The sequence below is a fragment of the Gouania willdenowi genome, chromosome 6 (genome assembly GCF_900634775.1).
Source record: "Gouania willdenowi chromosome 6, fGouWil2.1, whole genome shotgun sequence".
Classification (NCBI taxonomy): domain Eukaryota; kingdom Metazoa; phylum Chordata; class Actinopteri; order Blenniiformes; family Gobiesocidae; genus Gouania; species Gouania willdenowi.
The window spans coordinates 8,333,893-8,348,776 of record NC_041049.1 but is presented as its reverse complement, the minus strand read 5'-3'; the positions used below and the strand labels follow the sequence as shown (position 1 = coordinate 8,348,776).

The 14,884-nt window shown below is 37.6% G+C and overlaps 1 protein-coding gene across 1 annotated transcript; it reads left to right on the top strand.

Moving 5' to 3' along the window:
• Positions 1-759: 759 nt before the first annotated feature.
• fam3c (FAM3 metabolism regulating signaling molecule C) lies at positions 760-12,074 on the top strand. Its single transcript, XM_028451027.1, has 10 exons — positions 760-909; positions 1,267-1,322; positions 4,135-4,239; positions 6,070-6,093; positions 6,337-6,460; positions 7,249-7,307; positions 9,248-9,298; positions 9,376-9,460; positions 9,534-9,660; positions 11,453-12,074. Exons 2-10 carry the CDS (start codon positions 1,307-1,309, stop codon positions 11,540-11,542), a joined length of 681 nt encoding a protein of 226 aa, XP_028306828.1. The 5' UTR covers positions 760-909; positions 1,267-1,306; the 3' UTR covers positions 11,543-12,074.
• The last annotated feature ends 2,810 nt before the right edge of the window (positions 12,075-14,884 follow it).

The window sequence follows — 14,884 nt, the reverse complement described above, 5'->3', positions numbered from 1 at the left end:
TAATGTGAAATGATTTTTCATGATACTATACAAAAAATATACAATTTAGGTATTAAATAAAGTCTGTCCCAGTTAATATTTAAAATATCGTTAATAAAGTTTTCACTGTTTAACCATTTTGTTCTACGAACTTTAATAATTTTTGGGGGGAGACATGGAGGTTTAATTTTCCATATACAATACACAATACAGTGATCGCTAAAACAGTCAGATAACACACCGGAGTGCAGAGTTCTTCACTTTAAATAGAAAAAAAAATGGTATAATTGATCTCTATTGTATTCATTATAATTGTATTCAGATGAGAAATGTACACCCTAGAGCAGGGGTCTGCAACCTGCGGCTCTGGAGCCTAATGCGGCTCTTTGACTCTTTTGCAATGGCTCCCTATAGCTCTAAAAAAAAAAAAAAAAAAAAAAAAAACAACTATTGAAATAGAGTTGTTTTTTTTTTATTTATTTTTTTTTTTTACAGAAGCTATTAATGATTAATGACAAATAAAATCAAGATATAACCATTTGTTAACCTAAAATAAATCACGCACCTGTGGCTAACCTTCAGTTTTAAACCCCTGGTCAGATAACAAAACCAACACAAACACTATTCTGAAAGAAAATAGAGATTTTAATTGTGTGGGGACAGATTCATTTAACCGGATCACCGGTAAAGATACATCCCGTAATTGTGTTGCACTCGTTTAAAGTGAACATTTATATAAACCCCTGCTGAAATAGACGACCTTTATTACCCGACGCGTCTGTTCGTCTCCTGTTTTTCGGTCAGAGTGTGACCTCTCGCTGTCTGAACGCATCCGTTCTACAGCTGTCATGACTCGGCTCGTGAGGCTCAGTTGACGTCGCTACGTTGGTCCGACCGCGCGAGACCGGGGTTACCGTGGTTACCGGACAGGTAAGCTCCAAATTACACCTGCACGTTACGGTTACCGTGATTACCGCCGACCAGCTTCGGCTGTGGGTTTATAGCCACAGTGTGTGTGTGTGTGTGTGTGTGTTAGCACAGCTGGACACACTGGACAAGGAAGTTAAGAGTCACTCTCACAAATCACTGGAACGTCCGCGTTAATCTAACGCACACAGCGAACTCTAAAATACCAAGTATTTTTACGACATCTTAGGACCATCCACCACTGACTTTATTCACACCATCGAAACGACGTAACACTTATTTGGCAGTGCAACGTGACGTCACGGGACGTGTATTAATAAATAAACATGGCGACGTTAACATATTTTATCTCCACTACAGGTTTTTACAGTGAGGACAACGTGGCGGGGAAATATCCAACATGTTCAGAGCTAACGGTAAGACTGAGTTAAAGCAAAGTGTAATGACTTAGAGCTCAGAGGAAACAACAGCTAGACCTGTCAAAATGAAGGTGTGGAACTACCGCAAACATGAAGATGTGCACAACTTCCTGTCTGATAGTTTATGAACTAGTAGGAAGCCAATGGTTGATCTGTGCTAGCGTCAGTTGTCTTTAAATTATAGGGCTGGGCAATATATCGTGATTCAAGGTATTTATGTTCACTTGTTTTTAGGCTGATTTCACATCGTACTGAGATTGTATATGCACGTGAACTACCGAAAAAAAAAACCCCCAAAAAAATCATTTTTGTTTGTTTTTTGTTTTCAAAGTGAACGGACACATGTTTTATTTGTTTATTTGATTATGTTAGGGTTATAATCTCAGTATGGAGGTAAACTCAGACCGTGACACCGGACCTGGACCTCAGACAATCCTGACTATTGCAGAATGCCGGTAGTTCCGTCACTGCCGGACCCATCTCTTTCCAGCTATAGTTCTGTCAGTTTATTTTAGCTCTAACCCTAACCTGAGTTGTGGTGAAGCCCAGACAGGCTCCTGCTTCTGTCCCTCAGCTGGCAGTTCTGTGAACCCTCATACCACACCACACCACACCACACATGAATTGAAGACGGGGTGTCCAAACAGACACAGAATGGAGATGGTGCAACCATCCCCCCCACGCTGTTCCTCGTCCCATATTTACAACACTGCACTGACACGGCATTATACTGATACAAACTCACAAAACCTTTTTGATGAGTGGCACAAGGAAGAGAGGAACACGAATAACAAGCGTCATCAAAGGCAAGCGCCCGTGCCTGCCTTTGATTCCCTACTCAAATGGGGGGGGTCCCTGAATCCCCCGGGGGGTCTCATCGAGAAAACACATTCCTTCACCTAACGCAGGAAATACCCAAAAATGTATTTGTATTTTTAAAGGTGGAATATGCCGCATTAAATATGCTAAAATGGAAAAAAAAAAAAAAAAAAAAACATGTCAGAAAGTGGGATTCAACCCCACATCAGCGGAAGGAAAAATCCTTGACTCTAGCGCCTTAGGCCACTTGGCCATCCTAATGCAGTAGTACTGTGGGCACATTACGCTTATGTAGAAAAGGTCCGGCAGTGACCGAACTGCACATGCGCACATTAAGTGCCGGAACTATAGCCAGGATTGTCTGAGATCTGGGTCCGGAACTCTAGACACTTTGTTGTTTGTATTTATACAATCACACAGTACAATTCACATCATACAAGTATTAAAAATAATCTACTGTAGGAGAGGTCCTGATAAGGAGGGGTAGGATGGTAATAATGAAGTAAAAACACTTCTATGCATCCGTTACTGGACTCCAAATTCCATAATGCAATGCGGGAAAATGTCAACAAACATATTGTTTGTGGTAAAGATATAAACAAACGTTCAAGCAGCCATTCCCTTCTTTTTCCTTGGATTGTGTCGTAAATGATGTTCACTTCATTGTTCTCGGAGGCATACACTATCTAATAAAAAAAAATGATCAGGGTAGCAGCTTTAATAATAAAAATGTTTTATAAAGCTCAATAAACATGTTCATGATCTTTTGTTTTGTATCCAAAGTGTGTATTTTTTAACTGAAGCTCTTAATGTGAAAGGTTTGTAGCGTAAGGGTACAAAGCGCTGTTTACTTAGTGTTCACTAGGGGTGCACTGGTTTTAAAAGCCTGACCTGCCGATCCCGATTAAAAAAAAAAAAAAAAAAAATAAATTAAAAAAATAATAATGACAGCACACCTTGAATGTTCTAATCTTAATTTATTGTAAAACATTGATCAATACTAGTGAAACAATATAAACGTGTTGTTTTAACCGTGAGTTTATTGATCCATTGCACCACATTATTGGAAGGTTTTTCTTCAAATCCAAAGCCTTGAACATTATTTTCCTCGTTGTCGCTTTGCTCTTTTCGCTGATAAGCGCTCTCAGCAGACCGCTCGGTCTTTGCTCCATTAGCTTTAGCATTAGTTTGATTGCTAGTTTCAAATGCTGCATACTCAGTGGTGTGGTGATTTCCTAAATGAATATGGTAGCGTTTAGTTTGCAGCTGCACCAAGACTTATTTCCGCTTTACAGGAAGTACAAATTGCGATCCTTTGCTCTCTTTTTTTTTTTTGTGTCATACTGCCGACATGCTAAGCTAACTGTGCTCCGGGTGTTGTTGTTGTTATCCTGTGTAGCAGAGGCATGCGCACGCACACACATGCACACATGACCTTGTGGGTGGGCCTGTCAGTCATCTAACAGCAAAACGGGACAGTGGCTGACTTTATGCCTGACTTTAAGACATTTGTGGAGGTAGAAAAGATTGGCAGAAAAGATCGGTTTCATATGCAAGGATCGGCTGATCGGCAATTCCCCAAAATAAGGGAAATCGGAACCGATTGATCGGCCGGCCGAGTATCGCGTATCGATTGGTCCTGGGACTAACTTTCCGATTCTTCCGGAATCGTTAAAATGTTTCAATTTTGATTCCTACTTTCGATATCCAGTCCGCCGACAAGAAGAAGAAGAATCCGCCGAACACCAAAGAAGATCGGCCGGCCGATTGATCGGTGCATCCTTAGTGTTCACAATATTATGAGGGAACTCATGTAACTATCAGCTGTAGGAATCTGATGTGTAAGAAGTTGTTTAAACATTTCTGAAAATCGCTGCGTGTATCGATGATGTCTGTAGTGCAGCTTTGCTAGTTTGTACTGTATGAATCCTGTGGCCGTGCATGACATGAAGATGCTGACAGATGCCTTTGTGTGATCTAATTTGTCAAGGTGTTCTGAAGTTAACAGCGCTCCTTGGAGCTTTGTTCTTAGTCGTTTTTCTGGCTTTCCAACTGCTGGAGACAAACCCGAAGTATAAGATCAGCAACTTGTTCTGTGAGTATTGTTGAGTAATCTGATTGTCACTGCAATGTGGCACAAAATTAGTCTTGACCCCTTAGGCTGTGTTAGAAATGGCACACTAACATTCTATAAACTACAAACTCAATGAGTATATACTGTCTACTATATACTATAAGTATGATTAGGATGATGATTGTTCCCACTGAAGTATACTTCCAAGTTTACTTCCAAGTTTCCCAAGATGCATTTCGAACCTACGATGACAAAAACCTAAAGCACATTGAGGCTAAATATCTCAGTTTTTTCACCACCTGTAAAAAAGTTCTGAAAACATTTTAAGCGAGAACGTGACCAAGTAGACTATCAACGTGTGCTCATTTGATCCATAAATCTCCAGTATGGTGCATTCCATGTTAATTTAACAAATTTTCAGGACATCCCACGCATTTAGGTCTTACAAATTTAGGAAATTTTAACCAATTGTTCAGTGATTATTCAATAGGCAATGTGTACATTTTAGTTTGATTGGCTGAATACTTTTTGAGATATGGCCAATTTAGTGAGGGAGGTATGTGTGGATTTTTGTATATACTGATAGAGTATGTGGAGCTGTATTATGATACCAAATTTCAGTTTCCTATGTGATGGAATTCCTGAGATATTGAAAGCTGAAAATGGAAGAAAAAAAAGGAAGCACGGAAAAAAACCAGGTTAGCACATCAGTGGAAGCACAGTACTATGTTTAAGTACATGTAGCATCAAACACTCAGGATGTGTATTCATGAGGTTTTTAAAAAAAATAAAGCTCCTGTGAAAAGAAAATGTATAATATTTGTATTAAAGTTATTTTTATACTAGTTCAAAACAGCCCTGTGAGAAATTCCCAGTAAAGTTAATGAAAAGTCAAAAGTTCATAGAATTAAAACTCATGGAGAGATTCAGACTATTCAATCCAGAAACACCTCTGGTTAGCAGCTCATTTAAAACATGTAAGCTTATTTGACCATTCCTCTTAAAAGAATCAGAATTGTTCGAATTCAAACAATGCCCAACCCTAGTCCCCATACAGTACAGTAGACATCACAACCGCCTGCACAGCATTGTTAAGGTGTGGTTGAGGATTAGTGAACCTGAGGACTGTGTTTGAACAGCAGACGTGGCCTAGCTCTTCGCATTCTCAGAGGCTCATCTCACACATTGTTCTCATTCTATGAGCTGCTTCCTTCAGGACGCAGGTTACGCTGTCAAGCCTGTAAGACCCAGAGGTCGGGCCACATTTTCCCCAAAGCTGTTGTCCTCCTGAACACTGAAGGGTTAATATAATCACTCTTTTTTACCACTACTCAGAGTATCTGACAGCTGGTCTGCCACTGTCCTAAAAAAAAAAATCAGTTTATACATGTATATATACAGTACTTACTTTGTTATTCATCATTATAATTTTTCTTTTTAGTTATTCAGAAGCATTTATCACCTTATCATTCCTTTGCACCTTCAGTTTACATTACAACCTCCTGCGAAGTGTGTATAATTATTATTATTAGTGTTGTTTCATTTATTATTATTATTGTTTATTTAGTTTTCTTTATATGCCGCTCTTTGCCTTTCCAATTGCCCCACGGGGATAGTTAAAGTTTTTTCTGATTCTGATCTGGGTATTTCTCGCATACTCAATTTTTTCATACTATCTAATATGAACGCACTACATACTAATTTTGACGTCAAACGTATTACGAGTCATATGTTAGTTTGTCATTTCGAACACGGCCATAGTTTTAAAAACAGTTTCTTAAACATTTTTGATTTTTTCCCAGAATGCACTTTGCTAACCTCTTTTTCCAACCGTTTCTCTTTTTTTTCTAGTAAAAAACTCCCTCTCTGCCATCAGTGAGTATCTCGACATTAGTGTGTAATTTTGAAAGCTCGTGTTTGTGTTTTGTCCTGTAACCAAAGAATGGTAATCCCTACCAGCGATCCACCATCAGCTTCCAGTATCAATAGATCCTCAGATAGTCGAGCTGGTTGTTGTTGTTCTTAGTCAGTGATGAGGCCTGTGTGCTGGAGCTGAACTGTTACCTGATATTAGGCGAGGGTTTGATGGAGGGTTTTTGTCTTTTTTTCCTTTCACAGCGCCAAAGCCAATCAGATACAAGTGTGGTCTCTCCAAAGCTTGTCCGCAGGGACACTTTGCCTTCAAAATAGCCAGCGGAGCGGCCAGCGTGGTCGGGCCTCGCCTCTGTCTGGAGGACAAACTGTAAGGAGTTTAAGTGTTTATTTCAACTTCTCAAAAAATGAATTGGAGCAATTGCTTCATATTCCCAATAAGTGTTGTTTTACATTTTGGCAAAACAGTTTCAAAGTTTTGTTTATGAATCAAATGAACAAAAATGTAAAAAAAAAATGTGCAAATAATAGTCAAATGTTATATTTGAAGTTTTTGGGATGTTAATTATTTATCAGATAAAGACATAGTGTCGACCCCATTGATCAATTAACGGAATCCCAGAAACAATATGTTGAGGTTTTATTCATTCAGACAAACTTTTTTCAGGAAATTGACTTTGATCTCCTCAGTCGAAACATGTCAGGAGATCAAAGTACATTTCCTGAAAAAGGTGTCTGAATAAATTAAACTTCAACGTATTAAACCGAAGATCATTTGCTCGGCAAAAATGAAGTAAAAACACTTCCATGAATCTGTCTCAGGCACTCCACATCCCATAATGCATTGTGCAAAACCTTTCCGTGAATATCAATAAACAGTGTTTACAGTGGAGATCAAAACAAACTTTGGAGCAAATTACCTTTGATTTATTGACCTATGAGGCCTACTCTGTCATTCTCTGAATTTTAAAAAATTATCATCCCGAACAGCTTTAATGTAAAAATGATGATCAGATTAACCCCTCTTAAATCAGCCTATTTTTTTAAAGATATAAGTTTACATGATATTCAAAGTGAAACCTGACTATTAAATACTGCTAACCAACGCTACACTTTCTACTTCCACTCTTTCTACTGTGCGTCATCCTTTGCTTTCAGAATAATGAGCGGCGTCAAGAACAACGTTGGTCGAGGAATCAATATTGCTCTGGTTGATGGTACGTTGCCTTTAACCATGGGGTTGGACCATATCTGGAAATATATTGAGCTTTTACTATACGCAATATGAAAATTGTCGATTTTATCAATATAGCTGAATTTTAAAGCTAGTTTTCTGTTGGTAAAATACTACCTTTGACAGACACTGTTGACGACGGAAAGCCATTTTAGCATAAAATTGACCTGAATATATCGAGATTCAAGCTATATGGACTTTTTGATTTTGGCGATAAATATTTTTTAGCTTATTTTATATTAAAAGAGACATATCATGCCTTTAAATCCTTCCTTTTTTACATATAAATCATACAGTTGTGGTCTATATAAAGCAGAACTGCAATGCTTGGGTCTGAGTTCCTCATTATTATAGCTCCACAGGCCTTTTCTCATGTGCTTCTGAGAGCAACTCGTTTTGGTCTCTTTAAATGCAAATGAGACACTTCATACTCCGCCCCCTCTCCAGGTTGCAGAGGTGACACTCGGTTCAACTCCACCCTGTTCGGCCATTTTTGTAGTTTGATAGAAGAGATACGATTATTTAGCGGCGTAGAAACTTTTTATTCAGAGGTTATTTACAAAATGTCAACAACGGAAGACTTGTCCATCCAGCTTTACATGTTCGAGCCAGAGTCTGACCCGGCGGAGCGAGATGAAAATGAAGATGATGAACCTGCAGAACCCTAATAAGTGAGCTAACACAAGCACCGAGCTAATGCTAGCACCAAGCTAACGTCACGAAATGCATTTTAAGAAAAAAATGGCAAAATGAAATGACTAATGAAAACTTTAGACTTAAATTAAACCACGTAGGCCATATCATCAAGGATCTAAAACGAGCACACAGCGCTAACGGTGCAACTGCTAATGCTAACAAAACAATGACAGGGACGTCTTATCATCACACTTTTTAGCGTTATTTACAGCTTACCAAAGTGCTCTGTTTGTCGTCTCCAAAGATAGAAGGAATTGAACCCTCAATCAGACAAAGTCTTTTGGCAAATCCTTCTTTATACTGGTGGAGGTTGCTGAAGCAGTCATCCTTGAAGTGCTGCGCGCACACAAAAATGACCTTACCCACAGATGTGGGTACATTTCAGTGAAAAATAAAACTCAACCAGGCACTTTGAAAAGGTTCTGACGCTGGGAGACGGTGTAATGAAGTGTGTGGGTTACTACATCCAACAACCCAACATTTTGACTTATCCTCTCGTAACTTCTGCATCCTTGAGCTTGGACTACAAAATAAAAGCGAGAAATAAAAATGGCGGATTGCTCGAAGTGTTGGGCCTGGAGTTGATGTCCTAATTTGGCAGTTCCGCTGCAAATACTGTGACGTTATTGTTCAAAAAACGTAATAGAGAATCGAAAAATCGAATATTACCAAAACAGATAATAAAGATATCAGCGAAGCACCTGAAGAGACTAATTTGAACTTTTCTGTACTTCTAAACACTCTAAATATACAACAAAATGCATTTAAGGGCTAAAAAAGTGGATTTAACATGATATGTCCCTTTTAAAGCACTTGCTGCTATTGCTACTTTTCAGAACAGCATGAAAAGCACAGTCAGATGGATTACTGAGTGCGTCCTAACCCACACCTTCCCCTAAACAAGCCACACTAAAGAACTCACTCACACGTGCTGTCCCTATAAGAGAAAAAGCCAAAAGTGGCACACATTGTGCAAATGCTTGTTAATAATAAATGTGCCTGAGTGGCATTTTACATCAGCAAATTTAGTCTTTCTGGTAAGACTTTTGATTTACAAATATGGAGTATTTTATATTATATATCAGTATTTTGAGAAAAATATTGGGATATGAGTTTTGGTCCATATCGCCCAGCCCTATCGGTGATGACAGTAAATACGTGTCAGAGCGTTTCTGTGACTTCAACCTTAGGATTTGTGTTCACATAAACAAACTGATTGTGTTTCAGGTAAAACAGGAGAAGTAACAAAGACGGACAGTTTCGACATGTGGGCAGGAGGTGAGTGGACTAAGAGCTTCTTTCTTCTGATCCTTCATTAAAAACACTAGCATGGTGCTAACTGTTGAACTGTTTAGATGTGGCTCCTTTGATTGCCTTCCTGAATGATATTAAGGAAGGCACAGTTGTGATGATGGCTACATTCGACGACTCTTCAACCAAGTATGAAACCATAGAACATTAAAGAATATTTAGAGCTGTTTGTGCTGTGATACTACACATTTCTGTCCAACAGACTCAACGATGAGGCCAGGAAGATGATTTCCGAGCTGGGCAGCTCCTCCATCACTAATCTGGCTTTTCGTGATAATTGGATTTTTGTTGGCGGCAAAGGCATCAAAACCAAGAGTCCTTTTGAGCAGGTAACATGTTCTATTCATGTCCCAGGGTGGAACAACTGTCATTTTGATTTAAAGTGTGCATTTATGGGTGGGTCAACACAGGAAAGTTAACAGAGCACTTTAGAACACTTTAGCTGTGTGCGTAGCACTGCCTTTTGGGTAGAAAATCAGCAGAAAAACAAGGAAATATCAATTTTTCACCTCCTGTCTCCGTTGGGAGACAACGTAGACCAGTGGTTCTCAAACTTTTCAGCCCGCAACCCCCCCAAAAAAAAGGTTCCAGAGACCGGGGACCCCCACTGTACCTGAAGGTGGTTGAACACAGACATGAACATTGAAGAACAGTCATGTGGAGACAGGGTCATCTATAAGGGGGAATAAAGGGGAGAGATTTTTAGGGTCCATCCATAAAGTCAGCAAAATGATGGCCCATTGTTCTATGAATCTGTGATAAACACATTTATTACTATTTGCACCATAGTATATAGTCATCTTAAAGATGTAAATCCTTGTTTTAATCAGAAACAAAATGGAGTAAAAGTGGCCAAAAACTGACAAAGTGTCATTATTGGTTTATTTTTTTTGATAAGGAAATGTTTCACTTTTAGCTTGAAGCCGGTCCCAGGACCATTTTATGTTCCTCTCGCAATGCATCATGGGACGGTTGAGTATGACGAGATGTGCCCACCGTGCATACTTAAAAAAATGTCCTGATATATTATACATCCAGGTATTTCTCGCTTACTCAATCTTTTCATACTATCTAATGTGAACGTACTACATACTCATTTTGATGTTAGACTTAGTATGAGTTAGGGCTGGTCAGTTTTGCCTAAAAAAAAAAAATCTCATTTTTTAAAGAAAATTTTTAATTTGAATTCGATTTTTTTTCTTCAATGCACTTAAAAATGACTGCAGACATCAGATATATTGTCAAAAGTGCAACTTTATTGCTGTGATTGTCCTCAAGAGTTAAAATGCATAGAATAATCCCAAAATAAAAAGTAAATGAGTCTCTGTCATTCAACAATTTCAAGCTTTAACCAGGTTTAGGCAAAAGTGTGACAGTAACTTCACAGTAGCTTAAATTTTCTGATTAAGAAATCAGATAACTACATATTTTATAACATGTAACATTACAATTAAAAAAATAATAAACCCTTAGCATCTCAGCATAGTGCGAATAAAAATTAAACACATATAGCCTACTCAGAGGGTAAACACATGTAAACAAAAAGGGGGCTGGCTCACATCGCGCTACGGTAAACCACAAGGACGGAACGCGGAAAAGTTTGAAAAAACTGTGGTGGAAAAAAAAAAAAAAATTATATATATATACTATATATATATATATATATATATATATATATATATATATATATATATATATATTTAAACTTGAATTTGCCAAAAAAAAAGTTTTTACTTACAAATTTGATAAATCGTTTAAATCCATTTTTTTGCCTAGCTCTAGTATGAGTAATACGTTAGTATGACATTTCAAACACAGCCACTGTCTTGTTGTTCCTTTAAGAAAATGTAATTATTTTGTCAACAATAATAATCCCCTATTTAACAAAAAGAAAAGAAAAAATATGTATCAGAGGTTACAGTGAGAGTTATTGTTTTTTGCTCAACATAGTGAATGTTATCTGAGTGCAGACGGCCCTGATCATGTGACCAGTCACGAATCAGTGTAAACGTGTCCCTTTGTGCTGGAGTGTTTGCCCAGAATGTCTCAGTGTAGGTGGAACCGCAGTCGAGGCCAGTTTCTAATTTGATCTCACACAGTGACATTGTGTTTCCCCCTCAGCACATACAGAACAAGGCAGAGACCAACAAGTTTGACGGGTGGCCTGACGTCCTGGAAATGGAAGGATGTATTCCCCAGAGACACGACTGATCCACGCCACGCCCCCCCACCCCCAGCCGTTCCTGGCCTCACAAACATTTTTTTGCGTTTGCACTTCGGAGGGAGTTGACGGGTCGTTTTTCTACACCTGTGACTCTGAAGCCTTTTAGCGTGAGAGCGGAAGACACAAACGGGAACGAGGAAAGCCGTCCCTCAGATCCTCACTGGAGTGTGAACGTAGAAAGTGTCGCCACAGATGGAAATAATCCATTCTGGAAGTTCCCCCAACAAAAACTTGCTGGGATTGTGTTTCAATAATTGCACTGTGTCTTATGGAGGTAGATTTGTGTCTTCATTATTATTATTCAATAGAAAAACCTTTTTAATCAAAAAAAAAAAAAATCACTTCAATTAAAAAAAAAAAACAAAAAAAAAAACACTTAAATAAAAAAAGCTTCAAACATAATTATTTTCAATCAAAGAAAAAGTGTTCATATGCAAACAAAGACATTGCATTTGAGCACTGTTTTCTTTTATTAAAAATGTTTTTTTTCTATTGAAACGTTTTTGTTTTTTATATTAAAATAAACTTTTTTAATGAAAAGGTTTTTTTTTTAATAAAAACGTATTTTTTCTCGATAGAAAATGTTTTTCTTTTCATTTAAAAGTTTTTTTTTTTTGATTGAATAATAAAGACACAAATCTACCTCCATAGTTTCTGACGTCACTACCCAAAATTCTTTAAAAACCTAATCTTTTTTTCTTTACCTTGCCTTAAATCACAGATTAATATGTTTCTTTTGTAATCTGTTTAGTTTGTTGAAATGTTTTTTGCTTTTTTGTTAAGAAAACTCTGAACAAAATGTCGCCACGATGAAAACCAAATGAACCAATTTCACTGTGAACAACTGTGTAAATAAATGTAGGAGTTTCCTGAGTAGAAAATGTTCTAATTTAACAAAGATTGTAATTTTAATATAATTTCCTAAATAAATTAAAGTATACAGTGTTGGTGTGTTGTCATTTTTAAAGTGGCTGCACTTATCGTGCTATGCTGTCTTTCCTGTTTTCCTTTAAGAAGCTTCATAATTTTCTATGTCACATGACTTCAGTTCATTCAAACCCTGATGGTAATAATTCATTTTTACTTCCTTATGTGAGTGATACATCACATTCTAATAACATTGTCTATTCCAGTTAAAGCCACTTAGGAAGTCATATTTTCATCAGTGTGTATTTGTCTAAATATGTTAACGTTTTATTTATCCACACACATTTCTCCAGGAAATTCACTTTAATCTCCTGACATTTTTGACTGACAACTGTCAGTCTTCCTCACAGGCGTCTGCTGATCGCTTTGATGTGTCTTTCTTCTCCAGAGACCATGGGCGACAGGGGGCGTGGCCAGCCTGACAGAGCTGTCAAGTCGGCCCCGCCCAAAAAGAACTCGAGAAAGAACTGAGAAAGACTGACAGTTGGCAGTCGAAACACGTCAGGAGTCAAAGTAAATTTCCTGGGAAACAAAAAAAACCCCCACAACATATTATTCAAAAAAGACAAAATGAACATGCTGGAATTGTTTACTTGTCTGTTAGTAAGATAACGTCAAAAGTAATAAACAGAATTTTACCAAATTTGAATCAAAGATCGATTTTACGCCGTGGAATATTACATAACATTTTGGAGGGGATCCGGAGAACCCTAACCCTCATAAAAATGTTTTATTTCTCATCATTGGCAACATTTCAAAAACCCATATTTGCTTCATAATTAATCTTTATGAAATTTGACTCACTTATGCCCACCACCAAGTTTCATCTAGATCGCACCAGAATTAAAGCATTTTGTCGCAATCTTTTGAAATAAATTTGGACCTACTGTATGGTTATTAATGGGGATAAAAAAAAGTGGGAATGCTCCTGGTACCATTGATCCAGATACCAGCCAGTATCAGACTAAAAGGAATTACAGTGTAAAGTCCGGCTGAAGGTACCATTGTTTTAAAAAGCCACACCTGTGTTTATAGAAGCCATAATAGACTTGCCTTTATTTATAACCCAGTTAAACAGGTGTGTTGGTTGGTATGTAGAACACCTTTATAAGCTGCTGTCCCAACCTTTTTAAATGTGCAGATCCCCCCCCCCCCCCCCCCCCCCCCCCCCCCAAAAAAAAAAACCTAAGTAAAAAACGAATTCAAATTCTATTTAATTTTCTTTTAATTATCATTTTTCAAAAACACATCACACACAGACTAAATATCAAATAATTGTTTTCTATAATTGAACTTTCTCAAATATAAATCTAGTTAAAATGAAATGCAGTATAAAAATATCTTGTCACTAATTCTGGCTACGCCGAATAATCGTGATCAAAAATGAATTATAGAAGGAAAACAAAATTCTCTGGGGTCGCTGGATATTTGTGATATCAAAACGGGGTCACGACCCGAAAAAGGTTGTGATCCTCTGTAATAAGAACATCTTCCATTATTTGTCTGAATGTATTCTAGTTACTGATTTGCTGAGGAGTTGCTTTCTGCAGTGACCTGTAGGAGGCAACATTGCCTCATTCATTGCCCTCCCACATGAGTTGCTGCTGCCAAATGTTGTGTTTGGATTCATCACAGACTGGAAACTTTGTGTTTTACTCCTCATTAAGCAGCTCAGGCTTTTTTCCCTGTAGGAAATGTCATGAGTGTTGTACGTCATTAACATAAAAAAACCTCTTCATCCTCTTTATACCATCTTATCCTGCTCAGTCACACAAACCTATATATCCCAGGTTACTGAAGGGCGTAATGCACAGCTGTATGTTTGTGTTTATATAGTTTTTCTGATTAAAACACTAACATGTCGTCTGTTTTTTGTTCTGAATTCATATTGACTTTTAAATTCCCAACAGCATCATCAATAATGATTCCCGTATGTCAGAGGTGGGCAACTTCTATCACAGCGAGGAACTTGTTTGATCAAAGAGCCACAATATGTACATTCATGTCAGCATTTAGATTAATGATCGATCTCAGCATTACTACAAGAAACATCAGTTCCTTTTAAATATCAATTTAGTGTGTTTTTCCATCATTCTGCGTATGCTTGTTGTTGTCTTGCTCGTTATGAGGCATTTTGTGCATTTCTGTTGTCTTTTTGTGTATTTTTCCTGTAAAATGTATGTATTTTGGAGTCATTGTGTAGTGTTTTTTGTGTATTTCTGTTGTTGTTTTGCTTGTTTGTTAGGTTGCTGGTTTGCAGAGTCATTTCTAGTGTTTTTCTTCTCTTTATGTGAACTTTTATTGTCATTTTCTGTAATCTTGCATATAATTTTTGAGTCATTTGCTGTATTTTTGTTGTCATTTTGTGTTATTTGGAGTAATTTTGGTGTATTACTGTCATT